Genomic DNA, 23,994 nt, shown 5'->3' with positions numbered 1-23,994 from the left:
CAGAGGCCTGGAGGCTTCCAGAGCCATCTGCTCAACCAGGAGGAGCAGACAAGGTACCTCGAATTCTAAGGGCCACAGTTCATAAAGGGGCACATACCTGTCTACCTCAAGGAAGACGGCACGCACTTCTGCTGGTGACCGTTACAATTTGTTTTTGTTTTCCACAGTGGGGAAGGAAGCTTATTACAAAAAAAAGTACCAATACTGGCTGGCTAGGAAAGATATTATGAATACCAGGGAGAAAAAGGGGAGAGGGGCTGAGCAAGAGCCAGAATCCCCAACTGGGTTTGAAAACTTTTGGCCAATGGCCTTGTGTGCTTGTGGGAACACCGCAAGCATCTGTCGACATGTTAATACAGCAAACACAAGGACAACTCTCATAGTCCAATCTGGCAAAGCAGAGACACGGGGATCTGCAGGTTCAGAAGAGGGAATGCAGGAGTCAGGCTGGACAGAGAGTGAAGAGCGGAAGCGCCAGTGGTGTTACTTACGTGCGCAGGGAAAGGCTGGAGTCTTGTCCTGCTCTCTTCGGGGTGGTTCACTTCTCCCATTGGGAGATATGGTTTCTGACCTGATCCCGTCTCGTACATGGACATGGGCCTACTGCCCCGGGCAGACGGACGTCGCTTTAAGGAAGAGTGGTTGGAAGTGTCTGTGTACTCAGAACCAGTTTGCACCTGATATATATTGGTTGTGGCCTGTTTCCTGAGGTTCGAATTTTCACTCTGGAGTGTTTGAAGCTGAAAGAAATGTTTGGCAGTGGGACTGTGTTTTTCTATAGCAAGCAGAAAAAGCAAACACCAAGTAAACGCATACAACTACCAGCTTTAAACAGTAAGAACAATAACAGCTAGCTGGGGTTGAAAGTCAAAGGCAACTACCAACAAGAATTCTTTCTTCTGGAATGAGTGATACGTAGTCGACTCACTTCATCACTTAGGCAAATTAAACAGTTTAATTTCTGAATGTGGAAAAGTAGCACTAAACTTTTTAAAAACAATGTCTAACCACTTAAAAATTGGTCATGGTGGGCCTGGGAAATGTTTACAGGAAAGCTGTACTCCTGATTATTCTAAGGCTGTTTCAAGCAAGAGCCTGAGATCATGAGGACATCACTTAGGTAACTCGCTTTTCAAATGAGCCCTGAGCAATTTGCAGATGCCAAAAATGCCAGCAGACACCATGGAAGCAGCACAAAGATAATGAGTTACTCTGCAAAGCAAGAAAGACAGTGAAGTTCAGCTTATGAAAAACCAGATAAGCTACTGCTTCCCAAAAAGCCAACCAGAAAAATATGATCATCAAGTTTTTATTACATAATACTCTTGATATTCCAGACAATTTAGCACTTTTTAAAAAATAGAGGGAACCGAATCATGGTACGTTTGCTATATTAACATATCACGAAGAAAACTGCAGGCCTATTGAACTATGTTAACATCTTCATCTGAACGCTCCACGTAGCACGCTCGCTTCCCTCTGGTGATGGATCATCTTTCGGTCAGGGCTGGAATATTTGGCCTCTCTCTCCTTTGGCTTTGTCACCCAAAAATGCGACCACGGTGGTGTCAGCTTTCAACACGCTAATGTGCCTGGCACCACCCCATCTTAGTTAGAGGCTGTCACTTGGAGACCCTGAATGCTCTTTCCATTCCTCACATGCAGGCTGCTTCATGGTGTTTGATGAATTAGGGTTAAGGGATCAGCAAGGAATCGTGTTACTCTTTAGCGTCTGGCATTTTAAACACAATTAACTGAGTCCAGGCTGCACAGTGTCCTTCCCCTCTGGTGCTCCTTCATCTTCCATGACATTTTATAAGCTGGGTGTGGTGTGAGTTCAGCTGTCTACTCTTTGACAGAGACTGTAAAATCTGACCAGATTTCCCACCAGGGCCAAGGCTTAAGTCCGCAAGCAACTGTATTTGCACCAGAAGATCATTACTTTTCAATAGCAAACCCATTCAGTGTTAGGAGTTACTTTCAATTTTTATTTAGAAAGCACCGATCTGTGAAAAATACACCAATAGTGGCTGCTCCTCTTCATTAATTAGCATCTTTTCCAAGCAACTGTTAAATGTGAAAGATCAGATACAAATCACGCTACTTTGTCAACTATATAAGAAAAAGTTTACCTAACTTTGAAATAAAATCAATACATCTTTGCTAAATAAAAATTCCACATACTTTATATTAATAGTGCCAAACTTTTGTGAAAGTCTGACTTACTGCCTCTGCCACAGAAATGCCCTCATTCTCAGTTTTCTGGAAGAGTGACCCGCTGCGGAATGACAGACTGCCTCTACCCCACCAAGGCTCTCAGGGTATAACATATCTGCAACTCCATTCCCAAAGAAAGAACAGCTGCAAAGTGACAAGCAGCCACTGAAAATTCCTACATTCCAGGATCCAGACAGGCAGAAGGTGACTGTCAAAACTATTTATTAGGGAACCCACAGCCTAAAGTGAGATGGTCAAGGTCCAGAGTAAGGAGCAGAACTGACACATGCCCTCAGTGAAGGACTGGGGTGTCTGGTCAACATGTTTGTCTATGTGAAAACCTTCTCTTAGAGTTTTTTTTTTTTTTACAAGGCCTTGATATCTGAAACTTTATCTTAACACTTTTCATGCCTCTAAAACATCTATCCTGGATTTTGCTTGAATGTGTTTTAATGAGCACAAGCTGCTGGTCTCAAGTTTTAAAAATTTCAGTACTCTGTATTTAGAGATGTCCTCAGGTAAATCTGAATGATGCTCATCTTAATAAGAACCAGACTTATCTTATCTTAACAAGAACACTTTCTTGTTTGGAAGGAGTATAATAGGAAATGAAAAGTTACAGATAATTTAATAGTTTCAGAAACGAAAAGCATTTTAAGAATCGAAGAGATAATCCACAGGCAATGGCACATAATTTCACTCTTCATTTCTTAAAGAAGCTCAAGACATTTTCTTTCAGAGACATGAGGATATCTCTGGTGATTTCTACAAATACTAAAAGGAGCATCATAGAATAAAAAAGGTGATGCTTAGCAGATTGATTTAGTGGCAAAATCAGCATGTTTTAGAAAAAGTCACTTCCACAAAATTATCAGTTCAATTAATGGGGCGAACTATAATTCATTAAACAAAAGGTATTTCAGAAAAGACAGAGGAAGTGCAAGCCCTTTATTTATGGCCAAAGGGATCTTGGTCTGTATCATTCATGGCTGCACACTAGCCCTAGACAGAGCCAGGGCAACCCAGAACAAGTGTTTGATTACAATCTGATTGATCTTCAGGCATTCTTCTCTCCCTCTAATATAGGCATCGGGGCCATTTATCTCAAAAGGTCTCACAAAATGATCTAGAACTCAACACCAAAAGAATCCTAAACCAAGATCCAGGCGAGGGTGTACTTCGCTGACAAGAGGAGGGGCGTGGGCCTCTTTCTGGTTCTTCTGCCTTCCTTTAGGAAGCATCCATGAAAAGGGCCCAGCCACAAATGAAATGCACTGCGTCCCCTGTTCTTGATAATGATTCTGAAGGATTACTCTTCAAATGACAGCAATAAGACAGAGATATACACTTTGTTTTATTTAAGAGAAATGTACAAAATCTCATTTTGTAGAGAATTGAATGATGGGGGCAGTACCCAGAAAGTCTTGAGCAGAATTTAAAATTTTTCAACTTCCTTTTCTTAGCAATCTCATAAAGAATATCATACATAATCTCCCTCTTAAGCATATTCCTTGCTACTATCAGCCACACTCCTTTTAGGGATTAATATATTCATATATTTCTGACTCTCTCCAAAGGCAGTGAATGAGAAAATGCTGAGCAAATGGGACTGTTTCTAACTAGTGAGCAGTTCTCGATAGTGCAGACAAAATGTTTTCTTATATTTGTTGAGCACCTACTCTGCGACAGGCCCTGCCCTAGCCTCTGAGGACATCATAAATTAGTGGGAAGTACTGGTGAAAAATAAGGTGGGGATGTGGGACAGGGTTGCCAGGCTGAGGTGGGTAACAACTTAGAATAAGAGTGAACCGTGGCAACATCCCTTGCATGGCGTGGGGTAGGGTTTGGAATGCTAATAAACACATACACCTGCCCAGGGCTTTTTGTCTGCACTGCCTTCACGGTGTGATTTTTCTTTAGAATGAGGAATAGGAAGAATCGCACCCAGGGAGCGCCATCCAGGTTCCAAGGAAGCACAGAACAGTGCAAGTGTTACTACCACTGATACAGACACTTAATAGGCTGTCATGTTTCTCCTCCTCGGGAAACTTACTGTGGGTTTATTTCTAATCAAACCTACTTCATTTGAAATATCTAAATACATACTGCTTCCAAAAAGACAGCTTGGCCCAAAGACGTTTAGGTCTGTTACAGTAACTGTTTTCGTCCCTCTGACCACAAGCGTCGTGCCTGGGAATCTTCCTTATACTACGGGGTTAAAGAGTCAATCATCCTGGCATTTAGTAACATGTTACCTTTTTCTGCATAATTCTCAGCTCGTCACTCAAGTTGTTATTCACCTTCATTAGCTGTTGTATCTTGGCCTCAGAAGCCACTAGAGCGTTTTTGACCTCCATAAATTCCTGCACAGTGACTGGTCCATCTGATAAATCTGAATCTAGGCTCTAAAAATAAATTGGGGAAAACGTTCACAATCTGAGACGATGATAACATTCAAGACTAACAGCTAAAGAATTTCAAATTCTGACCATGCCAGCTGGATTGCAAAGTTAATCAAACCAAATCAAGGCTTCTGAGAGTAATGCAAAAAGAAGACATAAAGGTAGAGTTACTATTTGGAAAATGTTAAAGTCAATATTTTCTAACAGAACAGGCAGTGGGGTACAGATCTACTTGGACAATGACTAAGAGCGTACACCTCGTCTTGTCTGCCTTTCTCTGCTCACTCATTTTCCTATTTTATTCATTCTTTCATTAATTCATTCATCCCAACAGATTTTTACTGAGCATCAGGGAGTGTTCTAGGGGTTTGGGATATATATGAAAGAAAACAGACAGAGATTTCTGCTTCCATGGCTTTTATATCCCAATAGAGCAAGAGAGGGAAAAAATAACTAACTACACAGTGTGATGGAAGGATAAGTGCTGTGGAAAATAGATAAAATGGAGCAGGGTGAGGGGCTGCGGAGCTGCAGCAGGGGTGAAGTGGGTGCATTTTAATTAGAGAGGTGGGGTAACCCTTTGGGCAGGTGAGATGTGAGCAACAGCCTGAGGAAGTGAGGACATTAGTCAAATGGCTGTCTGGGGGAAGAACGTTCTAGGCAGCAGCAGAGCTCAGCTAGGGCGAGTGGACGGGCAAGGTGGAGAGGAGTAGAAGGCCGGTCAGTCCACAAAGGACCCGTTATGGAGGGCCCTGTCCTGACTCTAGCTGTCACCTTGAGTGAACCCAGTGTTTTTGGGGAGACTGGGCAGAGGTGTTTCAGATGTGACAAGTGACTCCTGCTGTCCCCTCCGCATTCCCTGCATCTGCCAATGACATCATCATCATTCTCACAGTCATGTGACCTGGCAAACTCTGGATACAACTTTTGTGTCTGTCTTCCCACTTCAAACATGGAACTTATTGCCAAGACCTGTCTAGTCTATCTTCTTTTTTTTTTTTTTAAAGATTGGCACCTGGGCTAACAATTTGTTGCCAATCTTCCTTTTTTTTTTTTTAAAGATTGGCACCTGGGCCAACAACTGTTGCCAATCTTTTTTTTTTTTTCTGCTTTATTTCCCCAAACCCCGCCTGTACACGGTTGTATATCTTAGTTGCACGTCCTTCTAGTTGTGGGATATGGGACGCCGCCTCAACGTGGCCTGATGAGTGGTGCCACGTCTGCGGCCCAGGATCCGAACCCTGGGCCACCGCAGCGGAGTGCACGAACTTAACCACTCGGCCACGGAGCCGGCCCCCTATTCTATCTTCCTCTTCATCCATTCTCAAACATTTGCTGAACCCCTCCATGGGCCGGGTCTAGGGTGAGGTCCTGGGGATTCAGCAGTGGGTAAAGCAGCTCCTTGGGCTCACACTCTCTCATAGTGACTTCTCTTCCATCCAGACCCTCCAAGCCCAGGCCCTGAGGCGGCCTGGGTCAGCTCTGGTTTGGACTTCTTCAGCAGTACCCTAACTGAGTTCCCTTCCTCCACTGTCTGACCCACCAGAACAGTGGTTTTAATAGCCACCCATTGCTCTCCTGCCCTGCCTAAAACCTCTCTGGGCTCTGCACTGCCGCCAAGGTCCAGGTTCTTCAGGGTGGTGGCGCGCTCTTCCACGGTGACTGCCCGCTGCTGCAGCTGTGAGTCCCACTCCCTTTGGGCTGTCCCTGTACATGACCAGCTTTCCCACCGGGACACCCCTGTTTCACTTTCCCTCTGCCTAGACCACCCTTCCCTGCCTCTCCACGTGCTCATATCCCACTCATCCTTTAAGGCACACCTTAAGAGCCATCCCACGTACAAGGCCTCTCCTGATACTCCTCCTCAGCAAGGAAAGGTTGTGCCTCCTTTCACCCCATCCTTCCAACTTCTATTTGTGCTTCCTAGGACACATATCACTCCACACCTTTTATTGTAATTATCCCTCCAACTAGGCAGTGACAGCCTCACGGAAAAGGGACTGGGCCTCATTCAGGACAGTATTATCCAGACAAGCCACTTGGTAAATGTTTTTTGAAAGAATAAAAAACACCAGTCCCTCCTTACAAGTCTTACAAAGTCATACGTGCAGTAGGGCTGTGATTCAGCCATTGACTCAGGTACAAGGAACCCCCTATTCTAAAACTATTCACCTCGTTTCACCTCTGCTTGGCCCAAGCTGGCAGTAAACCCAACTTTACCTCCACAGACTTTTCACAGGGCTAACCCTCAAGTGATTTACAAATAAGGCAACTTTGTAGGAGGAAAGATTTGAAAAAGGAACATATTCTCCCTTTCTATGTGCAGTGTGTCACCTCACCTTCTGCCTGTTTGCCTTGCTTGCAGTGGCTTCCAGATCTGTGTCTTCGTCTGATGCCACACTGTCGTAGTCCGGCTGGTCGTTGTCTTGACTCTCAACACTGTGCTGGTTACTGACTGTTTTCAGTATGAGCTCCACATTGTCTATCAAGAAAAGCATATAATTTTACTTCAGGCTTAAAAAACCTTCTTTTCCCAAAAAACTATTGGGAGGATTTTGGGGTTTAGCCATTTAAAAGACTGAAAGAAAATGACAGAAATAGTAATGTTATATTTCCACCTAATACAGGATAAGAGAGCAGGTTATCAATCAGACAGACAGCCTACTGTAAACTGCACAGAGAGATTTAAACATCCCTCTGAGCTGCTTGCCAAATGTGGGCAAACTGATTAGACGGTTCGGGGAAAAACTGCTCAGATTAAGGAGGCAGCTTCCCAAGTCTCTAACCATTCAAGGAGATAGACTGTAGCTCCAAATCATGAAAATAAAGCTGTAACAAGGTAAGATTAACTGTAATTCAATTATAACTGTAACTTGTTTACAAGGTAATGTCAAGCCAAAACAGAAAGGAAGTTGTTAAAGCGGAGCCTAGAAACTAGGTGCTCAGAGAATAGGCACATTGTCATTTAGTCAGCTGAAACCTGGTGACAGAGAGAGACAGAAAAGGAGAAAAGGTCCCAGTGGACACACACATGCACCTCAGGAAGGTCTGGTCTATAGGGGAACAGGGCTGATTCAATAGGCTCTAACACATTTTGAATACAAGATTTCACAAATTATCCAAGTCTCTCCAATTTCTTTCAGGCATTCAAGCTAATCTCTTATTCCCATTATTATTTCTGGATATTTTGGTAGATACTATCTGGCTGATAAATTATGGTTACTTAAAAGGAATTTTAATTTTTTAAATTAATACTTAAAATATATGTCATCTGATCACAGAGATAATAAAGATTCAATAAAGAAAATTTGAAACTACTGATAATCATTCATAGCCATTGACATATGTTGGTCTATTTCTTTCCAGTCTTTTTCCTAAGCATATACATGCATACAGTCAATTTCCCTATTTTCAGTAGTTATGGCCTATAAAGTTGCCATGAAGACTAATTAGCAAATCCTAAACCATTGTTCTGAATGGAAACACAGGGTTGGGTTCCTGTGAGTCTCTGGTCATAAGAGTTTTGTCAACAGATCAATGTATAACCTTGTTTCATGTGTGTTTCATTTTAAAGACATTTTCAATATATATTGATTCATTAACACTGAACTCAATGGCCAACGGCACTGTAACTCACATCTGAACAAAGCTTATTCAATACACATATTTTCCCCATAAGCCACATCACAGCGTTCTTGTGCCCAGGAACCCTAGACAGTACTTCAGCACTACAATTGGGGGCCATTTTAAACAGTAAAATCACCAAGAAAAAGCAGAACGCTATGAAAAACGTGGCACTAAATAGACCTTGAAAAGGACATTTGTTTACAGTATGAGAGTTGAAACAAAAGGCAGAGCGTGGCCTTGTTCAATCTCAGCTGGGAACGTGTGTTTTGGATGGCTCAAATTTTTCACCATTCTGTACAGGTCCACAAATTACCACGAAAATTCTGTGGGTACTGATTTTGGGGTTACAAATACATTTTAGCAAATGGGTGAATCTGAAAAAAAAAGGACCTGTGAATAATGAGGATTAACTGTACATTTATACTTACATGCGGTACTTGTACCTATGTATGCACACAAATGTTTTCCTTACAAAATTGGGATTTACTAAACCTTTAAAAAAATGTATTACTTTATACTGTCATTACATCTGCTCTGAAAAAAAGGTCTGTGTACTTTTAAAATATGTGACTAACTGTTGCTCTATTATTATTTGTTTCTAATGTTTTCAGTGTTATATATAACATACACATATATCTTTTTTTGTGTGTGTGTTTACCTTGAAAGTACTTACAATTTATTCATCATTGAGAGTGTAATAAGTGTTCATTGTACATAAATGTAATAATAACACATACATCTTTATTTCCCTCAATTAACACCTAGAAATGGAACCACCAAATCAAAGAGCAAGTACATTTTGAGACTTCAAATGTCTGACAGGACCCTTATCACTGCACCTTCAAAAAAATTTGATAAACTTTCTTAGAACTGGTTTATTTCTGGTTGAACCAGTAAAACCAAGAACAAATTGTTGTCAGTTACTGATTACCGTCTTTGGGGAATGCGATGCTGACTGAAAACAATTTTCATGGTATGTATTTCTTCTGTTTATATGTTTTACAATAAGAAAGGGTATTATATATAAAAACCAATGAGGATACAGTCCCGGGGCCGGGGAGGAAGTGCATTCCTAAGCGCAGAGACAGGACCCTGAGCTACTGAACTAGACTCCACAGGGCACCTAGGAATAGTGCTCAGTGCTCTCTTTACAATGTTAACTCTCACTGCAGACATATAAAGTTTATAGTAACAAATTTCAATTATTTAGAACTCACTTTTGTAGGTAAGCAACAGCAAGTGAGCTGTAATTTAAATCTTATGTCCCTTAACAAGATCTAAGTCAGACTTTTGAGTTAATTTCAGGATGTAATTTTATAGGGAAGATAGGTGACCCAAGAGGGAAAAAATCACATATAAGGTAAATTTGGATAGGAGTTAATAAAGTTGAAATATTTATAATTCTAGGCTCAAAGAGGTAAACTTTTTGTCATGATGTAGTACCAATAAAACATACAGGGCTTTAAGCTGTCATGTTGACGAGTGCTTTATTAACACTTGTGTCAAACTTAGAAGGCAAAGAAGCAAACATTTAGAGGTTTGAAACAGTTACCTTTTTTTAATTATTATTATTTTATTGAGATCGTAATGGTTTGTAACATTGTGAAATTTCAGGTGTACACGTTATTAATCAGTAGTGTGTATAGACTGCATTGAGCTCACCATCAACAGTGAACAGTTACCTTTTGAACTAGAAAGAGGACTGCCTTGCTGTCTCCTCTTGGCATCACTGAGAATGTCGATAACCAGCGTGGCAAACTCATGGGCGTTAAACCGAGCTAATTTCTGTCTGCCCTGAGGGTGAAAAAATAATTGGAAATATTCCCAAATGTAAAAATATACACACATTCACATAAAACTAGTCAGACTATTGTTAGATTTCAGCAAAAACCTTCCAGCACGAAGTGTCATTAATCACAACCACGATGGAATCAAACATTAACATTCTCTTTGCGAACAGTTTAAAACCATTTACGTAGGAGAATTATATAACATTTAAGTCCTTACAATGCATATTATTTTTGTGAACAAAATGAAATGGTTCTACTTAACATTTTTTTCTAATATCAGTTCAGTTTTGGAGAAGACCTAGTAATGAAAAATTAATTTGGAGGGAAATGTTTAAATTGCAAGATAAACAAAGGCATAATCTAGATGTTGGGACTCTATCACTATACATAGCCATTAATCAATAAAAATTAAAAGACCTTCCTAATTTACTCAGCTTTTCTCCTCTTGATGGATGCCACAGATCTTTTTAATGCTCTATTGTTAAACACAATGCTTTGATGAAAATCATAGTGCATAAATCTTTGTATTTTTATTTTATTAGAACATATGTCCAAATGAGGAATTCCCATGTGAAATGATGTTAATTTTGAGGCTTCTGGAACTAGTTAACAAATTGCTTTTCTGAAGTCTGCAGCAGTTTAAACTCTTATCTATAGCACGAGAAAGCCCATTTTGCCATATCGTTATCAGCCCAGAGTATCCTTTATTATATACTTTATTAAATTGAGTGAAGAAACTTTCTTTAATGCCTTTAGGTTGCTTTCCTTGATTACTAATGAGGTTAAACATTTCTTCACATTTGTAAGCCACTTATATTTCTCCTGGGAATTGTTTTATATTCTTTCTCAGTAATCTACGTCTATTGCTTTTCTTATCAATCTGTGAGTTTTGCGTGCGTGCGTGTATAAAAGATATTAACATTTCAATCAATAAAAAAATGTAAAATATCTGTCCTGGCAAAATAAAATACCATGCTATCAGCCATTCCCAAAATAACACTACTAGTTACTTTTCGGACTCGGTCACTTGCCTGGTTCCGTGTCGATGAGTACTCAGGATTGACCGGAAGGAAGGGGACGACGGTTGTCTCGGTTACCAGGGTGCTGTGGTTTTGCGTGGCAAGCCAGACTAGCCAGAGGAAAGAGCCAGAGACAGAATCTCATCACGATGAGTGTGCCACTGCGCCCCTGAGAGCCGCGGCTCCCGCGTTACTAGGGAGACTCAGGGAAGCACACTCCGAAGCCAACATACACAAAAGTAAATGTCGACACACGCGTTATCAGGACAGTAGAAATTGGGCAAGTAAAACATTGAGGCTAGCAGCTTGTCACTGCCCACTGATAACAGAAGCTTATTAGATAAAGCCACATGTTAAGTCACCTGCATCAGTCTCTCGCCTGTCAACTTCATCGTACACATCCATGGCAAGTTCTTCAAACAAATGATTACTTAGCTGAAAGTAAAAAAATATCAGGAACACAAGGGACAAGGATTAACACTAGGAGAATGAGGGGGACTGTGACTTATTCACCCTTTTATCTCCAATCTTATCCAAAGCCAGTGCTTGGTAAATACCCACTATTCAACAGACAATAGCATTTCCAAAACAGTACAGATCCTCTAGAAATGTCTGCCTCCCACAGCAGCCTCCTCCTTGATGATATGCAGATAGCGTTGTGCTATAAAGCAGATAAGAGGTATTCGGAGTACATAAACTCAAAAGCAGGGTCCACTTCTCTACTCCTCTTGTGATACCACCCTTTAAAGGCTCCTCTTCTGCTCTTGAGCGTTTGCCAGGTCCCCCAAGTAGAAGGGATGCTAAACCCTTGGTGGGATGGCAAAGATGGCAAAACATGCCAGTTTAAGAGGATAAAACATGTCATTGCATGAAAATATCACCCAGACCTCAGTTAATTCTCTTTGCTATCTTCCTCAGGGGCAGTCCTCCCTTCCCTAAAAGTCAGGGTCCCCAACAAGGGAGAGCCTGTCTAACCAGTATGCTGTACAGTGTCAGTTAACAAAACAGTCCCCACACTGAGTGGGGTGCCCACCTGGTGGCTACTGGGATAGGGAGGACAGTCGGGTGCTTCCTCACCCAGATGAAGCTAAGCCCCTGCCAGGGTGGTTCTGGCTCCCTCGGCACTTTTCTCCTTATAGAAACACACCTTGATGCTTGGTGGCAGTTACTTTTTAGTTGGCACTGAATTTGCTCTATTCCCTACTGTGTTCCTTACAACCGCACATAGTACCTGGCACTGAGGTGGGGCTCAGGAAATATCCACTTGCACACTGACCAGAATGTATTTTATGCAGCAATTTAAAATGCTGGCCACACAGACCTCAGGGGAACTCGTTAAAATGGGTACAGTGCATTGTTGAGTCAAAAAAGCAGGATGTAAAATTCTGTAATTATGATTGAGCTTCAGTTTAAAAAACAACGCACCTGAAAACAAGGATTAGAAGAAGTACACCAAAATACTGACCCTCAATCCATTAAGAATATAGTGAGTGAGGATGATTCCCCTTCTCTATTTTCCAAATTTCCTCTAGTACAGTTATACTACATTTATAATTAAAAGTAAACCCCGAGAGCCTTTGCTGGATAAGGTGATGAAAGATTGGAAACTTGAACTTGCATCATAAATACCCAGTGTCTTTCCTCTAAGAGGCTACAAGCTCTTGTTATGATTTCTAACAATAACTACAAGAGCAGTACTGACTGAAGGCTTACATCCCAGGCACTGTGCTAATATCATTATCATCATATTTAATAGTCACAACACCTCTATGAAGACAGGAACTACTATTACCTCACTTTACAGACAAGGAATTTGAAGCACACAAGTTAGTAGCTTGCCTACAGTCACAAAAGCCACTAAGTGATGGACCTGAGATCCAAGTTTAAAGTCTCTCAAAATGTTAACATTTACTAACTCAAGGAATGTATTAGTCTTATTACATTTCTCTCAGCTTTTCATTAAGGAGGGAGGGAGGGAGGGATGTGTATTGCAGGAAAAACACTGAATTGGCACTGATAAGAGCCCTCACCTGGGAGGAGACCACAGGGTAGGGTCAACAAGTAATAATGGCAGCTCACCCTCCTTGAGCAGTTCTGATCTGCAACCCTTGCTGGATCTTTATCTCCCTTTCTAGAAGACACCAAGGCACAGAGAGGCTAAGGAGCATGTCAGAGCCGAGATCTGTACCTGACTAGTCTGACCCAGAGCCCAAGTTCTTGAGAGCTGTACTCAACTTTGTTACAGATATTTATCTGGGGCCTGCTAGATAAATAGACATGCTAGAGATATGACAGACATAACCCCAGCTTTCATGCAGCTTTCAGCCTAGCAAATACAGGATAGTCAAAGGGACCTTGGGTTTTACCTACAATGTTTGAATTATTTAAAACAAAAATTGGCTTGCATACTATAAGTAATTAAAAAGAAATCATAGAATATTTAGTGCTGACTCCAAAGCTTATCATCTTAGTCATCTTCCCTAATTTAAGAAAGGCAATAAAGCACACAGACACACAAAACCATAGATATAGAACACAGAGACACCAAACAAATTGCATAAAAATACATTTATTTCACATTACAGTTAAATACTAGTAATGATAAATTTATTTTATGTAATATTTAGTACTTAATATTATATGAAATTCTACTGCAGGGTCTTCTGTGAAAAGGGGGATGAAGCGAAAGTCATAACCCAGGGGAGCTGCAACTCCAGGGTTAGGCTGCGAGAAAACCCCTACCTACACCGTGAAGGTGCTCTGATTTCAGCCACTTGAATGATGAAAGGGATGGAAGCTGGGTAAACGGAATACTGCAGGCAAAAGAGGATTCCTGAAAGAGGACCTGAAGGTGCCTTCAGAGAGTGGTAACTCATAAAGAAATACTTAAATACACGCAACACACACACACAACGGGAACCAGCTGGGAAGCAGGGCAGGAACTGAAAGGTGAGAGCTGGATGACGCCCTTAAAGGTCACAGAAAGAGGTTAAGAATCTTGGTTGTGATCCAGAGAGGAATAAGAACAGCTGAGGGGGTAATCTGGTGGTCAACACGGCTAGGGAGGCACCCTGGTGAGGCTTCATTTGTGGGGACTAAACAAAGAGAAATCCTCCCCAGAGAAGTCGATTTCTTGGGGCCCTGACTAAGGCTGAGGTGGGCAGCTTGGAAAGAAATAAGCAGACTAAAGCAAGCTTGTGACTTGCAGAACTGGGCACACTCTGAGCACATATCTGGGACAGGACCAGCAGCTTTTAAAAACATTCATTTACAAAGCTCTGACGAGTGGCATGGGATATGCAAGACAGTTGGCTGGATCCCAAGCGGCAGCAAGAGAATCTGTGGTCCTCACCATTCCAGCATCAGCTTTTATCATTTCCTAGCATTCTATGAGGCTACAGGAGGTAATTCCAAGAGATGTGTCCCACTTACTCATTTACATTGAGAGAAACAGGGAACTCTTAGGAGGAGAAACAACTTCCTAATGTCAAAGGCACAGTCTTCACTTTTAAAATGACAGAGAAAGCCAGTACTATTTGAAGCAGAGCCAATAAATTGGCTATACTAAACTTAATGGTACTTTCAGTCTTCTTCACTACACACTCAATGGTCTGCTTCTGATTTAACAACACCTAAGAGTAGGAAACGAAGTCATCTGATGCAGTCGGTAACGGACTGAGAGCAGTATCAGCAGGACACATGATCTCCCATACTGGGGCTCACCAGGAAATAGAGATACTCACAGATTGAAGTTTCTTCTTAGCAGCTTTTGCCAATTCAGACAAATCCAGGCTGCTAAGAAAATGTACAAAACTGATAAGCAAGTAAATAAAACCATTTTTGTGAGCTCTGTAGAAGATTATGATAGCCAAGGGATCAAGATATTAATTACAGTTCATGGACATGGTCAGGGCCAAAAATGCTATAGCCCAATAGAGCCAGTGAGGGAACTTTAAACAGAACAACTTGGTGAAAGTAACTCCGTCTAGAAATACCACAGTCATGTAACATGGTAAAGAGAAAAATAATCACCTACTAACCAAAAGACAGAACTATTGCCAAGTTAGTCCCCAGGCCTGTTATGTGAGAAATCACAATTTTTTAAGTTATAAAAAAAAGCATGATGGCAGAAAATATGAAAAGGGCAGAATGTGAAAAAACAGAATGGCAAGATTACCTCTGGAATAGCAGTTAGTCATTTCATAAACTCTTAACAGTATTTATGCAAAGGTAATTGGCTACATAAGGGTTTAAGGTTCATGGTTGCAGCCATGAACTCATCTGACCTTATACACCAGGGGTCGGCAGATTATAGCCCACTTTTTCTTCAGCCCATGAGCTAAGCATGGTTTTTACATTTTTAAATGATTGAAAAATAAAGGATAATGTTTTATAACATAGGAAAATTATATGAAATTCAAATTTTAGTGTGTCCAGGAAGAAAATTTTATTGGAACAGACACACCCTTCATTTACATAGTGTTCACAGATGCTTTCATCTACACCTGGCAGAGCTGAGTAGTTGTGACAGAAGGCTGTATGGCTCACAAAGCCCAAAATATTTACCATCTGGCCCTAAGAACAACAAAAAAATTTGCTGATCCCTTTTACACTCAAGGGATATACTCTCTAATAATACAGAAATATTCTGTGATATCATCTACAGACACAATAAACCGTCACAACTGGCTAAAACTGTGACAATATCACTGACTCCAATTTTCTTATTACCAAATTTGTTACTTGTACTCTTTCAAACTTAAGTTTTATATGGTGGTTTACTTACAGCCGTCTTATTTCCAAATTGTATAGCCATAAAAGAGAAAAATGTATGGGCTTTGTTAAACACAAAATATAATACACTTAAACACTACACAACCAAGGAAATAGTAGTGACAGATAAAATTGATTGGTATTTCAATGGCCTTACCTGTCTGCCATTTGAGGTATTATAAAGTGCTGTCCGTTTTTGTGATCTGAAACAGAAACCAAGCCAAAATTTTGTTCATATAAATAATGTAGGATCTGTAAAGGACCACCAACATTATTTTCTTAATTTATGTTTTGCAATTAGTATCTTCCCCTAATTATGAATTATGTGGGGGTACAGAAGTTGCCAGATTGGCTACAAATTCCCAAAGACCTGGCCAGCACCAAGGATCATATCCTCATGTTCTTCTGGTATAAAGGTCCAGACATCACTAAGCAGAAAGCCTATGCTCACCCTGATCCAAGGCTTTGTTTGTCCCTAGTATAACTGATGACCTTCGGCCATGGACAGAATGTTTAGGGAGCTGAATTAGCTCAGAGCAGGCTTCCATCAGCTCTCATGTGGGAAGGCGGAGCTTCCTCGAGCTTTGGTGGCCCACCTTCAAATTAATCAATTAGTAGACAACAGTCAGGGCTGGTGGTCTTGGTAGATGCAGACAGGGGCTCCATCTCCTACAGTGCTTACTGACTCAGTCCTAATCTGATTTCCGGAAGACACTGATCATATGCCAATGAATAAAGCAACTATACACATTCACATACGGGTTTTTGTGTAAACATAAGTCTTTATTTTTCTTAGGCAAATACCTACGAGGAGGACTGCCAGGTTACAGGTGAAAATGAATGTTTAATTTGGTAAGAAACCACTAGACCTTTTTCCAGTCATTTTGTTTTCCAATCAGCAATGTATGAGTTACAGTTGCTCTGCATCTCCCTCGGCACTTGTATGGTCAGTCTTTTTTGATAAAATTTTAGTATCCTAATAGGTATGTAGTCGTATCTCACTGTGGTTTTAATTTGCATTTCCCTAATGACTAATGATGCTGAGCTTCTCTCTTCACGTGCTTATTTGCCATCTTATATTGTCTTTGCCCAGTTTTTATTGGATTGTTTGCTTTCTTATTCTTGAGTTTTATGTATTTAGGTACAAATATTCTGGATCCAAGACCTTTGTTGGATACATGATTTCTACATCTTGTAGAAAATATCACGTAGAATTTCTTCTTCAAATGTTGAGCAGAATAGTCTCATTTTACGTGCAAAATGTGAAATGTGAATTCGAAACACTTAAAAATATCCATTAAGAATCATAACTGCAAAGCTCGCAAACCATATGAGTCATAAACCATATTTATCATATTGCTATATGACAACACCACTTCAGCTGATGCACAGTACTCACCAGTGAAATCATCTGGGCTGGGGTTTTCTTTAATGGAATGTATTTTTTTTTGATGAGGAAGATTAACTCTGAGCTAACATCTGTTGCCAATTACCTTCCTTTTTTTGGCTTGAGGAAGACTAGGCCTGAGCTAACATCAGTGCCAATCTTCCTCCATTTTATATGTGGGTTGACGCCACAGCACAGCTGATGAGCAGTGTAGGTCCGCACCTGGGATCCAAACCTGCGAACCTGGGCTGCCAAAGCAAAGTGTGCTGATCTTAACCACTACACCATGGGGCCGGCCACTTTAATGGAATGTTTTTAAGCACAAATTCAAATTCTTTAAAACGTAGGATTACGTATTTCTCACTTTCTTCTTGGGTAGGTGTTGGCAGTTTGCGGCTTTCAAGGAATTGGTTCATTTCATCTAAGTTGTCCAATTTATGTGCATAGAGTTATTTATAACATCTCTGCATTATCCTTTAATGTCTGTGGGGTTTGTAGTAATATCCCCCATGTGTATTCTTTCCTTTTTTCTTTGTCACTATGGCTAGACATTTACCAATTTCACTGACCTTTTTGAAGAATTAATTTTTGGTTTCACTGATTTTTTGCTACAGTTTTCCTTTCCAATTTCATTGATTTCTGCTCTTATTATCTCCTACCTTCTGCTTGTTTGGGGTTTATTTTGCCCATCTTTTTCTAGTTTCTTAAGGGGGAAGTTTAGATTAAGGATTTGAGACTTCCCTTCTTTTCTAATGTAAGAATTTAATGTTATAAATTTCCTATAAGCATTGCTTTAGCTGCATCCCACAAATTTTGATATGTTGTATTTTCATTTTTGTTCATCTGAAAATATTTTCTAACTTCTCTTGAGATTTCCTCTTACATCATGGATTATTTAGAAGTATGTTTAACAAGCAGTTGAGTATTTTCCAGTTATATTTTCATTATTTATTTCTAGCTAAATTCCATTATAGTCAGAGAATATAATTTGTAGGATTTTAATTCTTTAGATTTACTAAGGTTTGTTTTATAACCCAAGAAATGGTCTATCTTGGTGAATGACACATACTTGAAGGGAATGTGTGTCCTGATGTTGTTGGTAGAGTATGCTATAAATGTCAACTAGATGCAGTTGGTTGATGGTTTGGTTTCAGCTCAACATCCTTGCTGATTTTCTGTCTAGCAGTTCTATTACTGGGCGAGGACAGCTGAGTCTCCAACAATAATTGTGGATTTGACTTTTTCTCCTTTCGTTTTATCAAAGTTTGCTCAAGTATTTTGAAGCTCTGTTGCTGGGTGTGTACACATTTAAAATTGTTATATCTTCTTGGGGAACTGACCCTTTTATCATCATATTACGTCCCCCTCCTGCTAATTTTCCTTGCTCTGAAGTCTACTTTGTTACTGATAGTAACATAGCCACTCTAGCTTTCTTTTATTTAGTGTTTGCATGGCATATCTTTTTACATCTTTTTAATTTTAAGCTACCTATATCATTATATTTCAAGTGGGTTTTTTTGTAGATAGCATATAGTTAGGGCTTGGTTTTTGTTTTAAATCCACTCTGACAATCTCTGCTTTTAATTGGTGTGTTTAGATCATTAATGTTTAATGTAATTACTGACATGTTTGGATTTAAGTCTACAATTTTATTATAAGGTTTCTTTCTGGGCTTCGGTTTTTTGTTCCTCTCTCTCTCCTTTTCTTTTTTTTTTTGAATTTTTTGAATCAAAATATCTTCTGATTATTTGAGTAATTTTTACATTCCATTTTAATTTATCTCTAGAGTTTTTGACCATATATCATTGTGTAATGTTTCTTTTTTTTGGTGGTTGTGCTAGGGATTATTATATATAACTTTTTACAGTCTACTTAGAAATACTATCTTACCATTTTAAGAAGAATGCAGAAATCTTATCTTCATATTTCTTTTACCCTCTTCCCTTTTATGTTGTAGTTGTCAACACTGACATATACTGAAAACCCCACCAGACAATGTTATAACTTTTGCTTTGAACTGTCACACATATCTTAAAGAACTTAAGAGGAAAACATAATCTAGCATATTCATCCAGATACTGTTTCTGTTGCTCTTCTTTCATTCCTGAAGTTTCAAGATTCCTTCTGGTATCATTTCTCTTCCACCCAAAGAACTTTTTTTCAGCGTTTCTGTTAGAGCAACTAATTCTATTTTCCTTCATCTTAAAATGTCTTTATTTTGCCTTCATTCCTAAAGGTTACTTTCACCAGAAATGGAGTTCTGGGTGACAGTTCTTTTCTTTCAGCACTTTAAAAATATTGTGAAAATACTTCCTTTTCATCTCCACGGTTTCCGATGAGAAATCCATAGTCATTCAGACAACTGCCTATATGTTAAGCGTCGCTTTTAGATGTCTTCTTTGTCTTTGGTTTTCAGCAGTTTGAGTTTGATGCGTCTGAGTGGGGATTTCTATGAATTTATCTTGTTTAGAGTTCTCTGAGCTTCTTGAATCTGTAAGTTTGTCTTTTATCAAATTTAGAGTTTTTAGCCAATATTTCCTCAAATATTTTTCCTGCACCACACTCTTTCGGATCTCTTTCTGGGAGTCTGATAATACAAATGTCACCTTTTGATACTGTCTTATTTTTCTCTCTCTTGCTCAAACTGGATAATTTCTAGTAACCTATTTTCAATTCACTAACTCTTTTCTTTGTCATCTCCAATCTGCTATTAAGCCCATCCAGTGAGTTTTAAAATAGTAGTTATTGTATTTTCAGCTCTGACATTTCTATTTGTTCTTATCTATCTTCTATTTGTCTGCTGAGACTCTCTATATTTCTATCTGTTTTAAGAATGTTCAATACTTACCTCTTAGAGCATGTTACTATCTGCTTTAAAATCTCTGTCTGATAATTCCAACATCTGTGCTCATGTCTGTTGACTACCTTTTCCCTTGCAAGTCTTTGGGGTTTTCCTGGTTCTTCATATGCCAAGTAATTATGGATAGTATCCTGGACATTTTGAATATTGTTGTGAGACTCTGAGTCTTCTTTAAATTCACAGAGAATGTTAACATTTTTGTTTTACCAGACAACTAACCAGGTTAGGTTCTGCCTCCTGGGCCAAGTACTGACAGAACAGAGAGAGAAAAAAAAGCAGTCAGGATTCCCCTCGTGCTCTTTGTCAGAGATGTAGGCACCCAGGGGTGCTACTGCTGTTGCCACTACTGCAGCCACAGGATTGCCTAGGGGCTAGGGTCAGGGAAAAAGGAAGAAGGAAGAGAAAAAAACCCCAGGGGAATCCCCCTACATTCTGTCCTGTAGAAAAGTCCCATTTCCTGCTCCTCAGACCACAAAGAGAAGGCTTCTTTGCATCTGTTCTGCAGTTCCAGGCTTCAAGCTGTTGTGGAGGCCATATCAGAAGTAAAATAAACAGGACACTCACCACCAGCTTGATGGTACTTTGAGTTCCCTAGTCTACCAGCTAGAGTCGTTAGATAGCTACTCCATGCATTTGGTCTCGGGTTTTCAACTGTATTCATCAGGAGACACAGAATGAGATGTGCTTACTCTATCTCACTGGGAACCAGAACCACATCAGGGACTCAACTCTACTGTACAACTAGGGTGGAGAACCACTGTATACATGTATTGGATATTCTATATCAGTGGTTGGCGAACTTTCTGTAAAGGGCCAGTAAATACTTTAGGCTTTATGGCCACATGGTCTCTGTTGCAACTATTCAACCTATTTAACTGCCACTGTAGTGCAAAAGCAGCAACAGACAACACGTAAATAAATGGTCATGGCTATCTTACAATAAAATTTTATTTTAAAAAAAAAACAGGTGATATGCTGGATTTGGCCCATGAACCATGGTTTGCCGATCCCAGTTCGACCTCACAAATAATGGTAGCTAACGGCAAAGTTCACTTTTGAATTTCTTTCCATTCCTTAGATAGCAGAATTATTTAAATAACTACAAAAGTTATTGTTTGCTCTTCCATTCCTAGTCCCATTATGCACAAGAACTGCGCACATTCAGCTTTGGTTCCATTACACTCTTTGATTCTTGAAACAGTCACTACTCTAGAGCTAAAATAAAGTTTAAAACCAAAACTCAAGGAGATTTGACTGCTCTTATATCTTTCACCTATAACTGAAAATGCCATAGTTATTATTTTGAACAGAAATCGTTATTCACAATTTTCTCGAGGATTTGTTAAAGCATAAGTCATAAATAATAGCATCCCAACTCGTTTTTCCAGAGACTCACTGACTGGAGGTGTAGAGAGGCTGCTCTCCTTTCACTCACCTGGTTTCCTGCCACAGAGATAGAAGGCCAGTCTGTCAGTCAGCTCATACTGTATTTCTACAAGGCGTTCTGCCAGCTCATGATGCCCTCCTTGCCTACCAAGAGAAAACAAAGTACCATTTATAGTGCTCCCCAGCCACTGGCTCTACAACAGAAAAATACAGAGACATCTCCTGAGACAGCTGAGAGATTCATCAAACGTGACTTCTTGGAATAATCAACCTTTTTGTGTGGGGTAAACTGGCAAACTCTACTTTGATTCCCACCTTTATAAACTGTTTTCACAATCTGAACTATCCCCTTTCCTTTATTAATTTATAAGACAGGTTACTTAATAAGGAATTCAAGGACTCATGAGAGGAATAAAGAATAACTTTATCCAATGAGGTAGAAGATAAAATTAATAAATGGTCTAGGGTAGAGGTGCTCAAAAATTAACTAGAGTGCTTTAAAAAATATACACATGTCCAGGACCCACCCTTGGAAATTCTGAATCAGTAAGGATGGAGTGAGTGTGGACATCAATATTTTGAAGAAGGTCCTTCCTCTAAGTACTTCTGAGGCAGTCAGCCTGACTCTGAATGAGAGTTTAGTAATCACTTCAAGGTCTCTGATTCAGGGAAAGACAGACGAACCTAATACACAGCTCACACCTGTGGCTACTTTCACGTCCTGATCTTCAATTTCCATAACAGAAAATATTAAGTTTGCCTTTCTTCGTTCATGAAATAACTAGTTAAGCTGCTTGAAATCCTTTCAGTAACAAGGCATATAAATAAATTACTACACTGAAAGACTATTATATGCAAGGTACACATGAGAAAATTCCAAGAAAAGTGATAGTATCACTTACTAAGGGCTCTCTTCCTCTTAAAAGATGAAGTCTAGTTTCTGCCAGTTTCTCTTCCCACCATTCAAGGCACTACAGAATATTCTCCAACCTATCACCCATCTTTGATTTCTGCAATGCACACTTTTTTCCTCATTTTTTTAACACCTATGAAATGAGGAAGTATCCTACAATTGACAGTATATTATCATTTAATTAGCCGACTTTTTAAAAAACTGATATATGAAATAATGATGACCTGTACAATCAGTGGAATCTCAGATCTGATGAAATACTGTATTCCTCAATACCTTAGCTCTTACTCTTCCCAAACACACTCTGCTCTACCCAGTGAGGTCCCCTGCTGTGCAGAACATGCCCTGTCCACCTTTCTGCCCTGAACTTGACTCACAGCTTTCTTCTTACCTGGAAGGCCTTAGCTCACATCCAAATCCAACTCCTTCTTCAAAAACCAACTAAAGAATTTCTTAGTGATTTGAGCCACAAGGAAGAAGCCCTACAGATGCCTTTTAAGACAGTTATCCATTTTGGCAATCAATTCCACATTATCTTGCCTCATTTAACTCTTTCATACACTTATGAATCATCTCCTTCATGAGACAGTAAATTCTGGGAGGGCAGAGTTTTGTCATTTCACCCATTTTATTCTCTGCAGAGTCAAGTACAGTGCTTTGCAGTCAATAAAGTTAATTTGGAAAAAGAAGGAAAGATGGGGGCCGGCCCTGTGGCCGAGTGGTTAAGTTCGAGTGCTCCGCTTCGGTGGCCCAGGGTTTCGCCAGTTTGAATTCTGGGTGCAGACATGGCACCGCTCATTAAGCCATGCTGAGGCGGCATCCCACATGCCACAACTAGAAGGACTCACAACTAAAAATACAGAACTATGTATCGCGGGGCTTTGGGGAAAAAGAGGAAAAATAAAATCTTTAGAAAAAAGTTTATCAGTCTAAAAAAAGAAGGAAAGATGATCCAGCAAGCACCCAGACATCCACTACTTAAAACTTACAATTAAGATTTCACTGTACTTGTTTAATCACATATCTATTCATACAGATTTGTTTTTAAGTTCAAGCCATGACTAAAAGTATTAAAAAATGGAGGAGCGAGTTCTGCAATTCTTGATACTTAATTTGGACTCTAGGGCTCAAACACCACTGCATTATAAAGGACCACATGGAAGACCGGAAGCTAAGCACACTGACTAATGGTTCCACCTCCCCTGACTCTGCCAGGCTCTCACTCATATGTTTTTGAACTCTCTTATCTGTAAAATAACAGAATGTAAATCTTTCAAGGGGTTAAATGTTAATCATAATCATACACGATTTAGCTACTTAACAATGAATCATACATGACATAAATAATCCCAGAGAAAAGTGACAAGAATCTAGGTCTCTTACCTTGCATAATCAACAGGCGTTTTCCCACTAGAATCTTGTGTGCCTGGGTCTGCTCCATACACTGCCAATAACTCTGCCTGTAAAATCTGCCCTGCTTTGGATGCAACATGGAGTGGGGTGTTTCCTTTTTCCTAAGAGTCATTAATAAAAAGTAGACAGAAAAGCAAATTAAATAAACTAAAGGCTGCACGAATACAACCCACTTAGTTTCAATTTAATATCTGAATCAATTCATGC

At 39.8% G+C, this 23,994-nt stretch overlaps 1 protein-coding gene across 22 annotated transcripts in view; it reads right to left on the bottom strand.

The window, feature by feature from the left end:
• Positions 1–23,994, bottom strand: part of GIT2 (GIT ArfGAP 2) — a 48,049-nt gene that overhangs the window by 15,280 nt on the left and 8,775 nt on the right. For 3 of the 22 annotated variants that reach the window (XR_011441257.1, XM_003365472.5, NM_001301316.2), the window contains 10 exon segments: positions 23,758–23,888; positions 21,511–21,605; positions 15,986–16,031; positions 14,799–14,850; positions 11,418–11,490; positions 11,068–11,165; positions 9,929–10,040; positions 6,959–7,101; positions 4,473–4,622; positions 492–740 (listed from right to left, as the gene is read on the bottom strand). Coding sequence is in view for 18 of the 22 variants with exons in the window: in XM_003365472.5 (XP_003365520.3) it covers positions 492–740; positions 4,473–4,622; positions 6,959–7,101; positions 9,929–10,040; positions 11,068–11,165; positions 11,418–11,490; positions 14,799–14,850; positions 15,986–16,031; positions 21,511–21,605; positions 23,758–23,888 (1,149 nt within the window). In the remaining 4 variants the exon portion in view is untranslated. 22 annotated transcript variants of the gene reach the window in all.

This window comes from Equus caballus, chromosome 8, assembly GCF_041296265.1.
Source record: "Equus caballus isolate H_3958 breed thoroughbred chromosome 8, TB-T2T, whole genome shotgun sequence".
Classification (NCBI taxonomy): Eukaryota; Metazoa; Chordata; class Mammalia; order Perissodactyla; family Equidae; genus Equus; species Equus caballus.
The sequence above is the reverse complement of the archived record's forward strand: the minus strand, read 5'-3'. Positions and strand labels throughout refer to the sequence as shown.